This window comes from Eretmochelys imbricata, chromosome 1 (genome assembly GCF_965152235.1).
Source record: "Eretmochelys imbricata isolate rEreImb1 chromosome 1, rEreImb1.hap1, whole genome shotgun sequence".
In the NCBI taxonomy this organism is placed as follows: domain Eukaryota; kingdom Metazoa; phylum Chordata; order Testudines; family Cheloniidae; genus Eretmochelys; species Eretmochelys imbricata.
Genome location: NC_135572.1, coordinates 346,189,441 through 346,203,893, shown reverse-complemented (window position 1 = coordinate 346,203,893; position 14,453 = coordinate 346,189,441). Strand labels below are relative to the sequence as shown.

The 14,453-nt window shown below is 41.4% G+C and overlaps 1 protein-coding gene across 5 annotated transcripts in view; it reads right to left on the bottom strand.

The window, feature by feature from the left end:
- UPF2 (UPF2 regulator of nonsense mediated mRNA decay) overlaps window positions 1-14,453 on the bottom strand; it is a 135,646-nt gene that overhangs the window by 103,054 nt on the left and 18,139 nt on the right. For all 5 annotated transcript variants that reach the window (XM_077836629.1, XM_077836635.1, XM_077836642.1 and 2 more), the window contains exons 4-6: window positions 8,625-8,785; window positions 6,053-6,250; window positions 4,164-4,313 (exon numbers count right to left, since the gene is read on the bottom strand). In XM_077836629.1, the coding sequence (XP_077692755.1) occupies window positions 4,164-4,313; window positions 6,053-6,250; window positions 8,625-8,785 (509 nt within the window). The remainder of the gene's footprint in view (window positions 1-4,163; window positions 4,314-6,052; window positions 6,251-8,624; window positions 8,786-14,453) is intronic.

Below are 14,453 nucleotides of genomic sequence, written 5' to 3'. Positions count from 1 at the left end.
CTCTCCCCATGTTATATGGCCTTACAGGAAAATTGCAGAGAGAAATCAGTCAGAGTCCAGACAGTTGAACCAGCTACAGAAGCAGCTTCTGACATTCAGAGAACTTGCACAGTTTTGACGTGACGTTCCCTACTCCATGTTGACTGACTGTTTGCGCCAACTTTCTCCCTCCCACTCTCTTCGTCTCTTCATCTCAGCTTCATTCTATACATGAACGTCTTCCACTGTTCTCTCTTACTCTGTCCCTCTCACCTCCCCCTTCCCTTCAACATTCCCTCTCCCTTCACTTTTCTTTTCATTTAAGCTTATCCCCTCCTAACTAAACCACCCCAAAATTTTGTGGCACTAACATGACGTTTCCTGCTTTCACTTTGTTCGCTCTACTTGTGTGGTCTGTCCTTTCCCCACCCTGTATCTGTCTTATCTGTTTAGTTTGTAAGCTCTTCAGCACAGGGATTGTCTGCTACTCTGTGAGTACAGTGCCTAGCACAATGGGACTCCATTCTTGGTTGGTCCTTAAGCACTACTGTAATAAACATGATTAATAATAGTAATAATATACTGTCTCAATTACAGTTATCTCACAATCTTCCAGAATGTAAGAACAAATGTCACCAAATGATGCATTTGGTGGTTAAGAGAAAGACACTCAGCTTCCCCAGATAAGGCCATCTTGCCAAGCTGCCACTAGATTTTGGTTATGGAAGAATCAAGTTAAAAAAACAATCAACTTATCAAATGGAAACACCAAATTTATAAAAGTGTCTCAGTTTAGATTTTTGTGACACACTTCCCTAAATTTCTGTACAATATGTAGGGCTTGCAATGCACTCACAATGTATTCACAGCTTCACAGTGCATTTCATAGATTCCTCCATATGCTTCAAACAAATCAATTTTTATATTTGGTATTTTGTCATGCTATAATAACTTTCATTCTATTTTGAAAGAGTCCCTTCCCTCTCCATGCCCCACCACTGACTTTGGACCTCAATTTTCCATGCTGAGCTAACGTAATTACTGGTCCATCCGTATTTTGTGACATGTGTTTGAGACATGCTCTCCGTACCATAGTGGCTAGGATCTGGTGCACTGTCACAATTCATTTCTTGTTCAATTGTGCATGTTAGTCTGATAACCTGGCATTGTTTCCCAATATTTTGGGCTGTCAGTGAGCTACGAGTATGTCAATACATCGCCTGCCTGCCTTTCTCATCTCATTTTCTGCAAAAAACCCCTACACTCCTCTAACCTAAAAAAGATACTTCTCTCAGACATAATCACTTTATGTGTTTAATGTTGTGCCCACAATGTGCTTTCAAGACAGACATGGAGGAATGGTCCTTGCCCCAAAGATCTCACAATCTAACTGATGGACAGACAGACAAGTAGACAGAGGATAGAGGAAGAGGGAAACAGTTTTTTAAACTATAAATGTCAAACAGATGCAGTGAGCAGAATGGCAACAGTGGGTCATCAAGGGGGACTTAAATACCAAGAGTGTACAGGAAGTGCAGATAAAGGAAGGTTGAAGACCACATGGAAGAAGACATGGATGTATTTATGTAAGAAGCTGACAGCTGGATGGTTGACAATGCAAAGCAAGAACAAAGAGAATAAGGAAGGTATGATTTATGCAGGGTTTTGAATTGATGGCCATAATCTTGTATGTATGTGGTAATGTAGGGGATGTGGAGTCATAAAAGGGAATTCCAAAGAAGGAGTGAGATGATCAAAATGAAAGGCAAGGCAGATGACTTAAGCTGCATCATTTTATATAGATTAAAAGAAACATGGGTGTTAGGGGAGGATGTTAGAGCAGGCAAAGCAGGATATAATGGGGACACGAAGGTGAGATTTAGTTTCAGGGATGGAAAGAAAAGGATGTATCTTGGATACCTTGGAGGAAGGAACAGAAGGAGTTGTATTAAGCCTGGATTTCTGCAACAAGAGGAGATGGGCAATCAAAAAATAACCCCCAAATTGTGGCATTAAGTGACAAGAAGGTCGTTGGTGTTGATGATAGTAGCAGAGAAAGGGGAAGTTGAGAAGAAAGATCAGTAGCCAAAATGAGAGACCGGACGGAGGGAAGGATCCTTTCTTCCTTCTCATTAATACTTGCTCCCTTCCTTAATGTCTTGCATTTGTTTGCACTGACATATTTAGAAAGCTCTCTGGGGCGGGGAGAATATCTTGATGCTTACAGAGACATGCAATTTATAGCAGTTACCCTATTTTAGCAGTAGTTAAAAAAAAAAAAAAACACATTTGAAGTATGTCTACTATGAAAAGTGACTATGAAAAGATATCACATTCTTAGTCAATGGATCTGCTCCCTCTGTGTATCAGAATCATATCTGATGACTGAAGTTATAAAGCTCACTACTTACCATAACTGTACTTCCTTGATAGTGTTGCCTCTGCCATTTTTGCATTATGGAGGCACACTCAGCACCACTGAGCTTCAAAAACCTTCTGAAAAACAGCACCCATTGAGGATGCACTATGACCTAGCAGTGAACTCAGTGTCCTTCACCTGCTTCATCAGGTCATCCATCTTATAGCTGAAAAGACCCTCCCACTTGAAAAGGTGGTCTGCAACACAGACTTAAGCCTCAGACAAAACGCCCAAAGATTCAAGCCAGAAGTACTGACTCCAGAAGAGTTGATGCCACCATATGAGTCAACACATCTGAACCATCAAAAGTTGTCAGGACTGAGGTTTGGAACTTGATTTCCATTCCTTGGCTGGTAAAACCACCCATCCGCCAGCATGCCTATTTAGTACTAGGTCTCTTTGGTACATGGGGAGCTCATCACCCTGATAAAAAGAGATCCTGTGGCAAGTACTTTAGAAGCAGAAATTACCCTCAGAATCGGTTAAGTTCTTGCCCCAGAAGGCTCACATCTTTGAACTGATGAGGCTTCAGAGCCCACTTGAGACTTAGGAACCAACAAACTTCTTCACTGCCAAAGTCATCCCCACTTTGTTTGAAGTCTTCATCTTCATCTTTGAAGTCAAATGCAGTCTATTCCTTCATGGGGGCAGCAGGATGACTTAACATATCTTGGGGTGGGATTCATAAGGCTTCTGGTTTGAGACCACAGAGCCTCTACTGAGCCTGCACCAATGGTCAAGTGTGAAGACCCTATACACAGAGCAGAAATCTGGGGAAGAAATATCCCCGGGCAAAATGAAGAGCATCATTTGCATCCATCTCTGGGAAAACCAAGGGACACAATGCACACAAAGTCCCTTCTCCTGCAGCTAATTGCAGAAAGGAAGTAATTGAGAAGTATGTGGCCCTTGGCTCCTGACATTTGGTGCTGCTTTTCAGAAGGTTCCCGAAGTTCAGCAGCACCGGTAGGAGGCTCATAACTCACAGGTGGGAATACACCACAACCAACTTAGATTTTACCAGTTTTCACCCATGCTATCTATGCTAACATCGTTACAGGAGAGAGGATGTGCTGGATTCTATTCCTTCTTGTGCATCCTTAGCAGGATTTTTTACTGAGTGTTTATCAGAGAAGGCAATAGTTGTTATTGAATGCAAAATCTGTATTACTGATGATGATGATGCACAAGAAGGAAAGAACCCTGTTTGACTTTTAGAGTCCACATTGGGCTTAAAAGTAAAACATCTTTTTATTTGTAAGCTGAACACATTTGATAAGATAATAATTGATATACAAACATGGAGTCTCACATGCCATTTATTACCGTCACTTTTCTGAGTAGAACTGCCTTTACATTTAATCTTTTTCACAATTCAATCGAATGCCAAAGTAGTAACAAACGTATCTATTAACCTTCACCACACAAACCTCAAAATAGTGGTTACTAAATCATCTCAGTGTCTTTACTGAAAGGAGAAGTTATTTCTATTTTTAATCCTTTAGCAGTTTTGGACCAGTTTTCTTTTCTTTCTGCAGTGCACTTTTATTTCTTATCTCTCTTTATTGAATGTTTTGTTAGAAGTGTCTGCTGAGCACAATAGGATGCAGGAAGGAATGACCTTGCTCAAACTGCTTCTAGCTACTACAGACGTTGCCCAAAAGAATCAAAAGAACCCCTCCATATTAATACAAGGAATTGAAGAAATACCAGGACCCAGTTAGAATACAGTAGCCCTAAAAATGTTTATCAGCTCTGACTTTACCTTGCTCATCAAGAAGCTTTTTTGTGAGATCTTCTGCTTCATCTCCACAGTCTAACTCCAAGTTATCATCATTAATGTCCAAATTTTCCATATCCAACTCCAAATCCTCAGTACCAGCAACATCCTTATTATCCTTGGCATCTTTTGAATCTTTTTCAAAGAAAGCAGAAATATTTTACGTGCAATGTAAACACGAGTAGGCATGGCTTAAAAATATTCTAAGACACGTTGGTGCATCCCTGAATCTCTAGCCTGACCTCTTACATACCCTTATTCATGTCTAAGGAGAAGAAGCACACTTCTCTTCTGACCAATACATTAGTCTTATTTGTCAATTCTGGACTTTGTGCCATCTTTCATATCCCCATACATGCCTGGAACAGTCTCCCTAATTCACTTCCTTCTGTGATGTGCTTCTGTTAAAAGGTGCTCATACCTTTTGAGTGGCTTGGTTTGTTCCCAATTGTACTTGCTGTGTCTTCACTGGCCTGGGATATGTTATTTGTTAGGCATTCTACACATAACCTATAGTGTCCTATGTTTAATATCATGATTAAATAATAAACCCAAAATTTCAAAAGTGCCATCTGTTTACAATGAACTTTCAAGTATCTCCTTTTTGCTCCCAACAGAAACCATTTACAACAAGCATTTTTTGGCTTGTGTTATAAAGGAGGTTGGACTAGATGATCTAATAGTCTGTTCTGGTCTTAAAATCTATAAACTTATGATAAGAATCTGACACTAAAATATATTTTTTGTTTTCTTAGATGACCATCTTAATTCATCATAGCTAGAGTTCCCAAAGACTACAATCTAAACATAACCAGAAGTATTCTTCCTGGTTTTAATATTCTTCCGCATACTGTATCTATAATCTCTAAATTAAATTAGTTTGCATTTTATAAACATATATCCCTCTTTTTTAAAAGTTTGATATAACTTATGTATTGTTTTCATAAACTAAAAAAATATCTGATAAAACTTTCAAGTGGCATGTGCTTTATATGGAAATAGTATTCACTGGGGCACGCAATATGTTTAGTGGCTAGTACACAGGACTGAAGGTCTGTCTACACAGCAAATTACTGCTCGCCAAGCCAGAGTGTGAATCTACAGTACACCAGCTGGTACACTATAGATTCACACCATGGCTTGCCAAACAGTAACTTGCTGAGTAGACAAGCCCTCAGAGTCAAATGATTTGAGTTCCACTCCTGACAGGCACTCTCACTCTGTGATCCTGGATAAAGCATTAACTCTTGTGACTTAAGTTTTTCCTTCACTGGAGGGGGCGGGGGAGAAGGAGGCATGTTTTTACATCAAGATGTCACCAGTAGGATTTTTGCACCGAGATCGTTAAGGCACAGTAGTTTTTACCTCAATGCAGCTAGGCCAAATCAGTCTCAGGTGTGTTGGCAATGCGGGTGGGATAGGGTTGACCTTGACTAGCTACATCAAGGTAAAAACTACCCCTGCCTTGTCTGCACTAGAAATTTGCATCAAGATAGCTAACAAGTTAATAATCTCAATGTAAAAAATCTCCATACCTGTCTTTTGCAGTGAAGGTACAACCTTGTTTCTTTCATATATATACAAATATTAATACTTACCCACCAAAAACACACTGATATATTTGGGTGAAAAATGCTATCAGTACTCATTTTTATTTATTATTATTTTCATAAAACAACTTTGTGTTCCGATTACCTATCTAGCATATTTCTGTGCTCAAGACCATCCATTCTGGTGGAGTGTTCTGATTGCTATATAAATAATGATTATTTCAACTAAAGACTTTTGTTACTTTTGCTAAACTTGCATGGCTGTTGGACACAATACAATTTTTTTAAAAAAAATCTAGAACATTTTCTTCCAAATTGTTTTACCTCTAGACTCATCCTTGCTGGAGTCCTTGTTCTGAGAACATTTTTCATTATCTTTAAACAAAATGGCTGGCACAAAAGCTTTTAGATCAATAAGGTTCTCATAGAAATTTCGAGCATCTTCATCTTCCCAGATGCCCCCTTCCAGGTCATATTCTCCAGGTTTGCCAGGGGTAAAAATGTCAATGCCAGGTCCATGTTCTGGAATCACAGAATGCACAAATGACTAATTTATCAATATAATCATACTAAAAGAAATATTTTCTTTTAAGCTAAGGGTTAAAGCTATCTACACAAGCTTTAGATCATTTCATTTTAAAAAGACAGACTTTTGGGCTAAATATTAAAAAAAAAGTTTCCTTGTTACTGCCACTACCTTGGCTTCTAAAACTGAAAGTTATTAAACGCGTATCCCCAGCATCTTAAACAAAGTACAACCAGACTAGTCTCATTCAATGAAATTACAAAGCTACACTGTGCAATCAGAAAGTTATCACACTTCTATTATACGAGATTACTAAATGGAGTTATAGTGGAATTCATCCATATTCGCATCAGAAAGTGTTTAGATACATCATTTTGGGGGTGATCATCCACCAACTTCCACAAATGTTTTATTTTCAGAATACAAATAAATGCTTGCAAAATCTGGAATACTGTAGTCCAGGGGCAATTAACAGGGATGGATTAAAAAATTTGGGGGCCCTGTGCACTATCGAAATTGGACCCTCCCCACTTTCCTTAAAATAGACAAAGCACATGATACATAATTTATAAATATGAGAACATCTCAATTTATTACTAGTAGCTTGGAAAAGACTTAAAAAACTAATATGACATGTTAATATTAATACATCTAGGAATATTTAAATATATATTGCAATATATTTTTTTTTAATTAAATACTCACTCTTTCCTTTGGCTTCCACAGCATCCTGACCCTCCTCTCTCCCACTCAGTACACCTCCCGACCCCACCCCTCCACAGAAGCCTGATCCTCTTGTTCCTCTCTCAGGCAACCACCCCCTCCCAGCCTGCTAGCCCTTAAGCCCCTACACCTACCTCCTCTCAGGAGCCTTAGTACAGGGAAGCCCCCTACCACTCCCTCCCAAGCTCCCAGGAATCCCTGCATCACCCACTCTGGTCTCCACTTCTTACTCCTCCCTGCTGTTGAACCTCAGGTCACTGAAAGGAGCAGGAACCGCCACATTGGCTCATTGAGGGCCTGGCATGTGGAGCAGGACCTTGGTGCAACACCGGTAGGCACAAGACCTGAATGCTATAGTGGAAGCAGCTGTGACGGTGCAGCGCATGCATGCAGCAATGGATGCCAGTTGCATTGTGCTGGGGTTTTCCCCCAACTTGTAACTTACAAGTGGAAAAAAGCCCCAACACATTGCAACCAGCAAAAGGGGAGAAAAACCAGTCAAGAGGGTTAAAAACCAGCCAGGTGGTCAGAGGCACCCTGAGATTAAGGGCCCTGTGCAACTGCACGCTGCTTAATCTGTGTCTGGCAATCAGGGTAGGAAAACTGTTGGGATAATCACACTTCTTCTTCAAAACAGATTTAGCAATTTTTTTTAAGCTCACGAGCATTTCTGGACAAATCTGAGGTCCATGATTTCAAGAACCTGAATATGTAAATATTAAAATTTGACAGCCATCAAGACTAGTGTGGCATACTGAATTTTGCCATCATATTCAAAGGTCACAGGTAGCCATCTAGTGGCTTATCTAACAGGTCGTGCAACATTTTCCCAGCTGTATTTTGAAATACTTTAAAGGGCAAGTTTAAAGTATATTTTAAAACTATATTGAATTGTTAAGCTCTGAGATGTAATTAATAGATAACTTCAAAAGCAGATTCAAACTACATTAAGTAATCAAAACCAAGTGCCTTCTGTGCAATTTGAGAAACAAGGAAACACAAGTAATAAGGAAAGAAGACAATTTAACTGAAACGTCATAGTATTTGCTAGCATATTTCTCTATATGAGCTGCGTTTAAAATGAAATTTTGAATGGATTACTAATCTTCAGATTCAAATGGTCTCTCTAATGTAAAATAAAGCCTGTGAATGACTAGTTATCTGACCAAGTAATTCTTACAAAAATAAATGAAATATACTTACTTAAAGTGATGGGAAGGATTAAAGGTACAAATAGGATTTTCTTTACATGGCACCCATTACCTTACCACCTTAATAAAACCATCCTAACAGAGGTACAAGATATCGCCAAAATTAACACTTATCCAATCTTCTTCTTTAACCTCCCAAGCCCTTGGGTGCACAGGGCAACCACTAGTTTCCACCATTTATTTTGGTCCTGTGCTGGCCTATTTAGGCTCAATAATTCACTGGATGTTAATAAATTTAAAATGAAGCTTTATTTCTATACCCTAGAACGCTTTGTCTTATTCCATATATTTAAATATGGGAGGGTAAGCTATGAACATTTAAAAGGAAACTTGCAGTGAAAACACAGATCAATGGGAGGGTTTTGTTTTTGTTTTTTTCCCCATAAAGGAAAGCTTTCAGTATTGTATAACCTATCAACCCTAAACGATGTCCTACCCTCTGGTGTTGGTTTCTCTTGGGGAAGATCCGGCATATTTTCATCCAACAGATCAGCCAGAGACTGAGAATTTGCCAACAGCTTCTGATAGGACATTGCAAATTCTTCATACTGCTTATGTCGATCTTCACTCAACTCTCCTTTAGAGTGCAGAATACGCCTATAAAGAGCACAAAAAAAAAAAAATACAATCAGACATTGTCTGCTTATTAGAGATCTATTTGACCTATACTGAACTACTGACAAAGTTTTCCACTGAACAACAATCAGTCTTCCCTCTGGCACAGAATTATATACACACACGCTAAATGAGATAGTAGCAATGAGAGACAACAATCTGGCTAACACTACTATCAAAATTAAACTTAATACCAAATTTGATAAACTTAAATGTACTACAACCACAGCTGTTTTAACTTTAATGCCATGAAGTCAAAGCCCAAGTCCCCCCAGGCAGTGGGGCTCAGGCTATGGGTTGTGTAAATCAACCAAACTGGCCTCCAGGAGGGGTTCCACAATGCTCTGTTGTGACCACTCTGAAGATCATTTTCAACTCCGCTGCACAGCAGCCACGTAAATGGGAAACAGCCCCTCCCCTATTAAAGCCTGGGGAACTTTTGAGTTCCCATTTCCTGTTTCATCAGCATGGAGAGCTCACCAGCCCAGCTGACCATGGTGACTCAGTGCCCCAAATGTGCTCCTGCCTGGAGTACACAGGAGCTGGTGGACATTATTTTTCCATGAAGAGAAGAGTCTGTGCAGGCACAGCTCCAATCCAGCAGAAGAAACGTAGATATCTATGAAAAGATGGCACGGGCATGGGGGACAAGGGTTACAGCAGGGACATGCAGCAGTGCTGCAAGAAAATCCAAGAACTTCGGAAGGCGTGACAGAAGACAAGGGAAGCAAACATTCGTTCTGGTTCTGCACAACAGACATACCATTTCTACAATGAGATGCATGTGATTCTCTGAGGCAACCTTAACACTACCCCCAAATGCAGCATGGATACCTACCAGGAGTCTGAGTTCTGGGCCACCTCAAGCAACAATGAGAACATTCTGAATGAGGAAGAGGCAGAGGAGGAGAATGGGAGACAGGCGAGCAGGAGATTCTCTAACGGAGCCAGGAGCTATTGTTAACCCTGGAGCCTACTCAGTCACAGGACAGCATGGCGGTCAAGCGTGATGCCAGGGAAGGCATGTCCGGTGGGTATGCAATTCCAATCAAACTTTAGGGATTACATGCTTTTATATTTTATTTTATGTTTAATCTGAAGAAAAAGTGAGGTGCAGTGCGTATCTGCTTCCTAGTGACTGCTCCAGCTATGCAGAGGGTGCCCCTCAGAAAAGATTGTTTATGTGCACAGGAATCGCCCAGGAATCCTCCATGGAGATCTCTAGGAACCTTTCATGGTGGTTCTCTGCAATTCTTTCCAGAGGTTTCTGGAGAGGGCTACCTTATTTCTTCCACCACAGTAAGACACTTTTCCAAGCCACTCCAGTATTAACTCTGCTGGCATCATTGTGGTACACAGCATAGTAGCATAAGAACCAGGTCTATACCAGGACACTTGCAGCACCTGCTTTCTTGCCACTTCTGTTACCCTCAGGAGACTGATATCATATAGGGTCACCTAGGAGAAATGGGGGAAGTTTTCGTTACAAGTGCTCGTACTGCGAACAATAGAGCATGTGATCCACCATTCATGGTGACTTCTGGGTTCCTCAACCACGCTTTCCCTAATATGCCAGTGGTTTGGTTGACAGAGATCGGCATTGACCTCAGATTCAACAAGTCCAGGGCAACTACTACCAGCAGCATTAAACAAAAGGGAGGGAAGGCTTCCTGTGTTCTCTCTTGCAGCCTCAGACCTCGCCAGAGCTGCCTCACACAAAGACAGCAATTTGGGAAGCTTAACGCTGGTCCCTGGTCTCAAAGCAATGTCCATGTTGTTAGGAGGAGGGGGTATTGTCCACCTGCACTCCCAAGGCAGGTTTGCTACAATTTGCAAAAAGGCCCATTGCCCATGCCGCAGGGACATACTCACCACAGTTGGAACTGGTTCACCGAATAGCTAGGGATTCTGATTATGTTCTGGCTTGCGCTAAGTGTAACAAGGGGAGTGTTTTTTAAATAGCAACCTTGCACTGGACCCAGAGTATGCGCTGACAATGGTTGCCTTGTGCTTTGCATGACTTATAGTGGAAAGCTTGGCCTTTAGCACATCCTCCACACCAACAGAGAGGCTTTCGCAGATTAGAAGATGGAAAAAGAGGATGCATGATGACATGTTCAGCGAGATAATGAACACCTCCAGGACAGCTGATGCGGAGCTAAGAGCGTGGAGGATTTCACGGTCTGAAAAACTGGACATGGAGAGCAGGAGAGCATTCCAGGAGCATGAGCACGCGATGCAGGATGAGATGCTGTGGATTACGAAGGACCAATCAGACATGTTGAGGCATCTGGTTGAGCTTCAAGAAAAGCACCTTGAGGCTAGATCTCTCTGCAGTTCATGCAGAGCCTGCAAGCATTGCCCTGTTCCCAATTCCCCTCCCCAAAATGTTCCAGGGGGAGGGGAGCGGGAGAGAGAGAGAGAGAGAGAGAGAGAGAGAGAGAGGAAAGTATCCTTTTCACTCAACGCCAGGGGAGGGTACCAAGAACAAAAGACAGCCATTCAAAGACCTATGATGGTCAAGACTGCTGTGCTTTTACAGACAAGCTGACTTGGTTTCTCCCCTCCCAATTTTATCACTCCATTTGCCCAAGGTTAAATTATTTTCCTGGTCTTTCGGTTTCTTTATGTGTGCGCAATAAAAGTAAACGTTTCAAAAACGAAATGCTCTTTATTTATTGTAATCATGGGGCCTTAAGTGGGGGGTATACAGGGAAACTGATGCAATGGATGGCATGGTACAGGAAAGCACAACAGAGATAAGCGGGGCACATTACTGTGGCTCATTACTGAAACAGGTTTTCAAAGCCCCCCAGAGACGCAGAGCTCCTTGCTGGGCTCTTCTTATTACCCTGGTATCTGGCTGCCCAAAATTAGCTGCCAACCTATCTGTTTCCACGCCCCACCCCATAGAAACGTCTCTCCCTTTGCCTCACAGATATTAAGGAGCACACAACAGACTGTGATAACAATGGAAATATTGCTTTCACTGAGGGTCTAACCTAGAAAGCTAACTGTGCCAATGACCCTTTAAATGTCCAAAAGCACATTCCACCAACATTACATACTTGCTCAGCCTACTGTTCAACCACTCCATAATGCTATACAGGTGGCCAGTGTATGGCTTCGGGAGCAAAGGGTAGGCTGGGTCTCCCAGGATCACTATTGGCATTTCTATGTCATCAGTGGCTGTTTTGCGATCCAGAAAGGAAGTCCCTGATTGCAGCTTTCTGAACAGACCTGTGTTCCTAAAGATGAGAGCATCATGTACCTTTCCTGACCATCCCAAGCTGATATCGGTGAAACGTCCCCTGTGATCCATCAGCACTTGCAACACCATTGAAAAGTATCCCTTACGGTTTACGTACTCTTTGGAAAGGTGGTCTAGTGCCAAGATCGGGATATGGGTGCCATCTATTGTCCCACTGCAGTTAGGGAACCCCATCATGGCAAAACCATCTACTATGTCCTGCACATTGCCCAGAGTCACTACCCTTCTTAGCAGAAGTTGATTAATGGCCCTGCACATTTGTATCACAACAGCTCCCACGGTGGATTTACCAACTCCAAATGGATTCCCCACTGACCAGCAGAAGTCTGACGTTGCATGCTTCCACAGAGCGACTGCCACTCGCTTCTCCACTGTCAAAGCAGGTCTCATTTTAGTGTTGCTGCACTTCACGGCTGTGGAAAGCTCTGCACAAAGTTCCTGGAAAGTGGCCTTCCATATTTGAAAGTTCTGCAGCCATAGCTGCAGAATGATGCAATCCCACCAGTCAGTGCTTGTTTCCCAGGAACAGAAAAGATGCTCCGCCACATTCAGCTGTTGCGCAACTGCAACCGGAAATTGTTTTGTCCTATGGCTTGCAGCAGAGCTGCTTGCATGACATCGCAATGTTCCACGTGCCGACTCCCATCTCGGCTCTGAAAATACTGCAGGATAAGGCACAAGGTGTTTGTAATGCTCATAACAAGAATGCACAGCTGAGCGGGGTCCATGCTTCTCAGACTATGGCGCACACGCAGCTAACCCAGGCTTTCGAAAAAAGGCGCGAGAAAGCATGGGTTGTTTGCCATTGATATCAGGGTAGGAAGAGAGGGAGGGAGGAAACTGCATCATGGGAGCCTGAAGCCATGTTCCCATTTCACCCTGCAACAATGTTTTGGTCCCATGAGGCATTGCAAGCCCTTCCCAAAACCCACTGCGGCTAGTTGCACTGTGGAATAGCTACCACAGTGCACTGGTCTGTGCATTGATGCAAGTGCTGCCAATAAGGGTGCACTCCACCGAGACAATGATCTTGGCGTGGACACACAGAACCAACTTAATTACTGTGGTGGCTGGATATAGACTGACATTAAGATGACTTAACTTTGTAGTGTAAACATGCCCTCAACAAATACTGTCCCAAGTTAAGAGACCTCAGAAATGGCAACTAAGATGAAAGTTACCAGATGTATTTGGGACATTAGGGGCAAAGTTGTGGCCCTACCTTAGTCCACTGAAGTCAATAACAAAACTCCTGTCAACTTCAACAGAGCCAGGATTTCACCCCAGGTACTCAAAGGAAATTATTCCTTTTCACTTCTGTTTCAAGTCAGTTTCTAGTCAACTCCAGTTTCTGATTAATCTTGCCTTTCAAACTGTATAAAAGATTAGTTTTTTAGATGCAGACAACAGCTGTTAAAAGTATATAGAATTCAAGTGGAAAAAAGCAAGACTAATCACAATGGCCTGATATTAAGGTGAGATATCTGATAAACAGCTAGGTCTAGAAATAAATATTAATATATCTATAAAGATGAAAATATCAGATTTTCATATCGTACTGTCGGTTTCTAGCAATGCTGATTTATAAAATTTCAGATCTTAAAACCATGGCTGGTCTACAGGAGCACTTCCTTGTCATCAGTTAAGGGAAAAAAAAGGTATCAAACCCTGTGCAATTTTTGATCCATATACATTCTAAGCACATTTCAGTATTTGGCTAGAACCACAGAACACGGATGTAAGCTGTGTCATAAATCAGACAAATACATACTAGGCTTGAACAAAATCCCCTCCCCAAACTTACAAGTATTCTGTGAAAGATTTTTTATTGTACTCTTTAGTTTATTTGGCTGCTCTCATCTATTCTAAATCAACATTTTAATAAATTAGTGTCAAAGATATTTGTTAATTTATTAAACTTGCATCCTGGAGAAAAACAACAATCTCTGGCAACTACAGTTTATGGCAAAGAACCACCATCAATATTAAGGGCTGGTCTATTATAGACACAGACATGCAGCTGTATCTTTTATTTAAATTTCCAAGGAATCAAAGGTAACAGAAGCATCATACAATGCAGAACATGTCTTGTAAAGTCCAAAGGGTGGAGTTTAAGCCAGTTTATGACTTTGGCATTACAAGACATCAAATGGTAAATCATGCACCACACTATTCAAACCAGAAGTGACAATAGTAATCCTCTTGGGCTTTTTTTAAACCAAAAGAATAGAAATCATCAATTTGATGGTAGCTCTGTTTTTCTTAATATCTAGAAGACAATAGACAACACTCATATATCCACCCCAAACACTCATCCATTTCACCCTCACCTATAACAACTTTACATTCAACAACACACACATACTTTGTCCACACCAT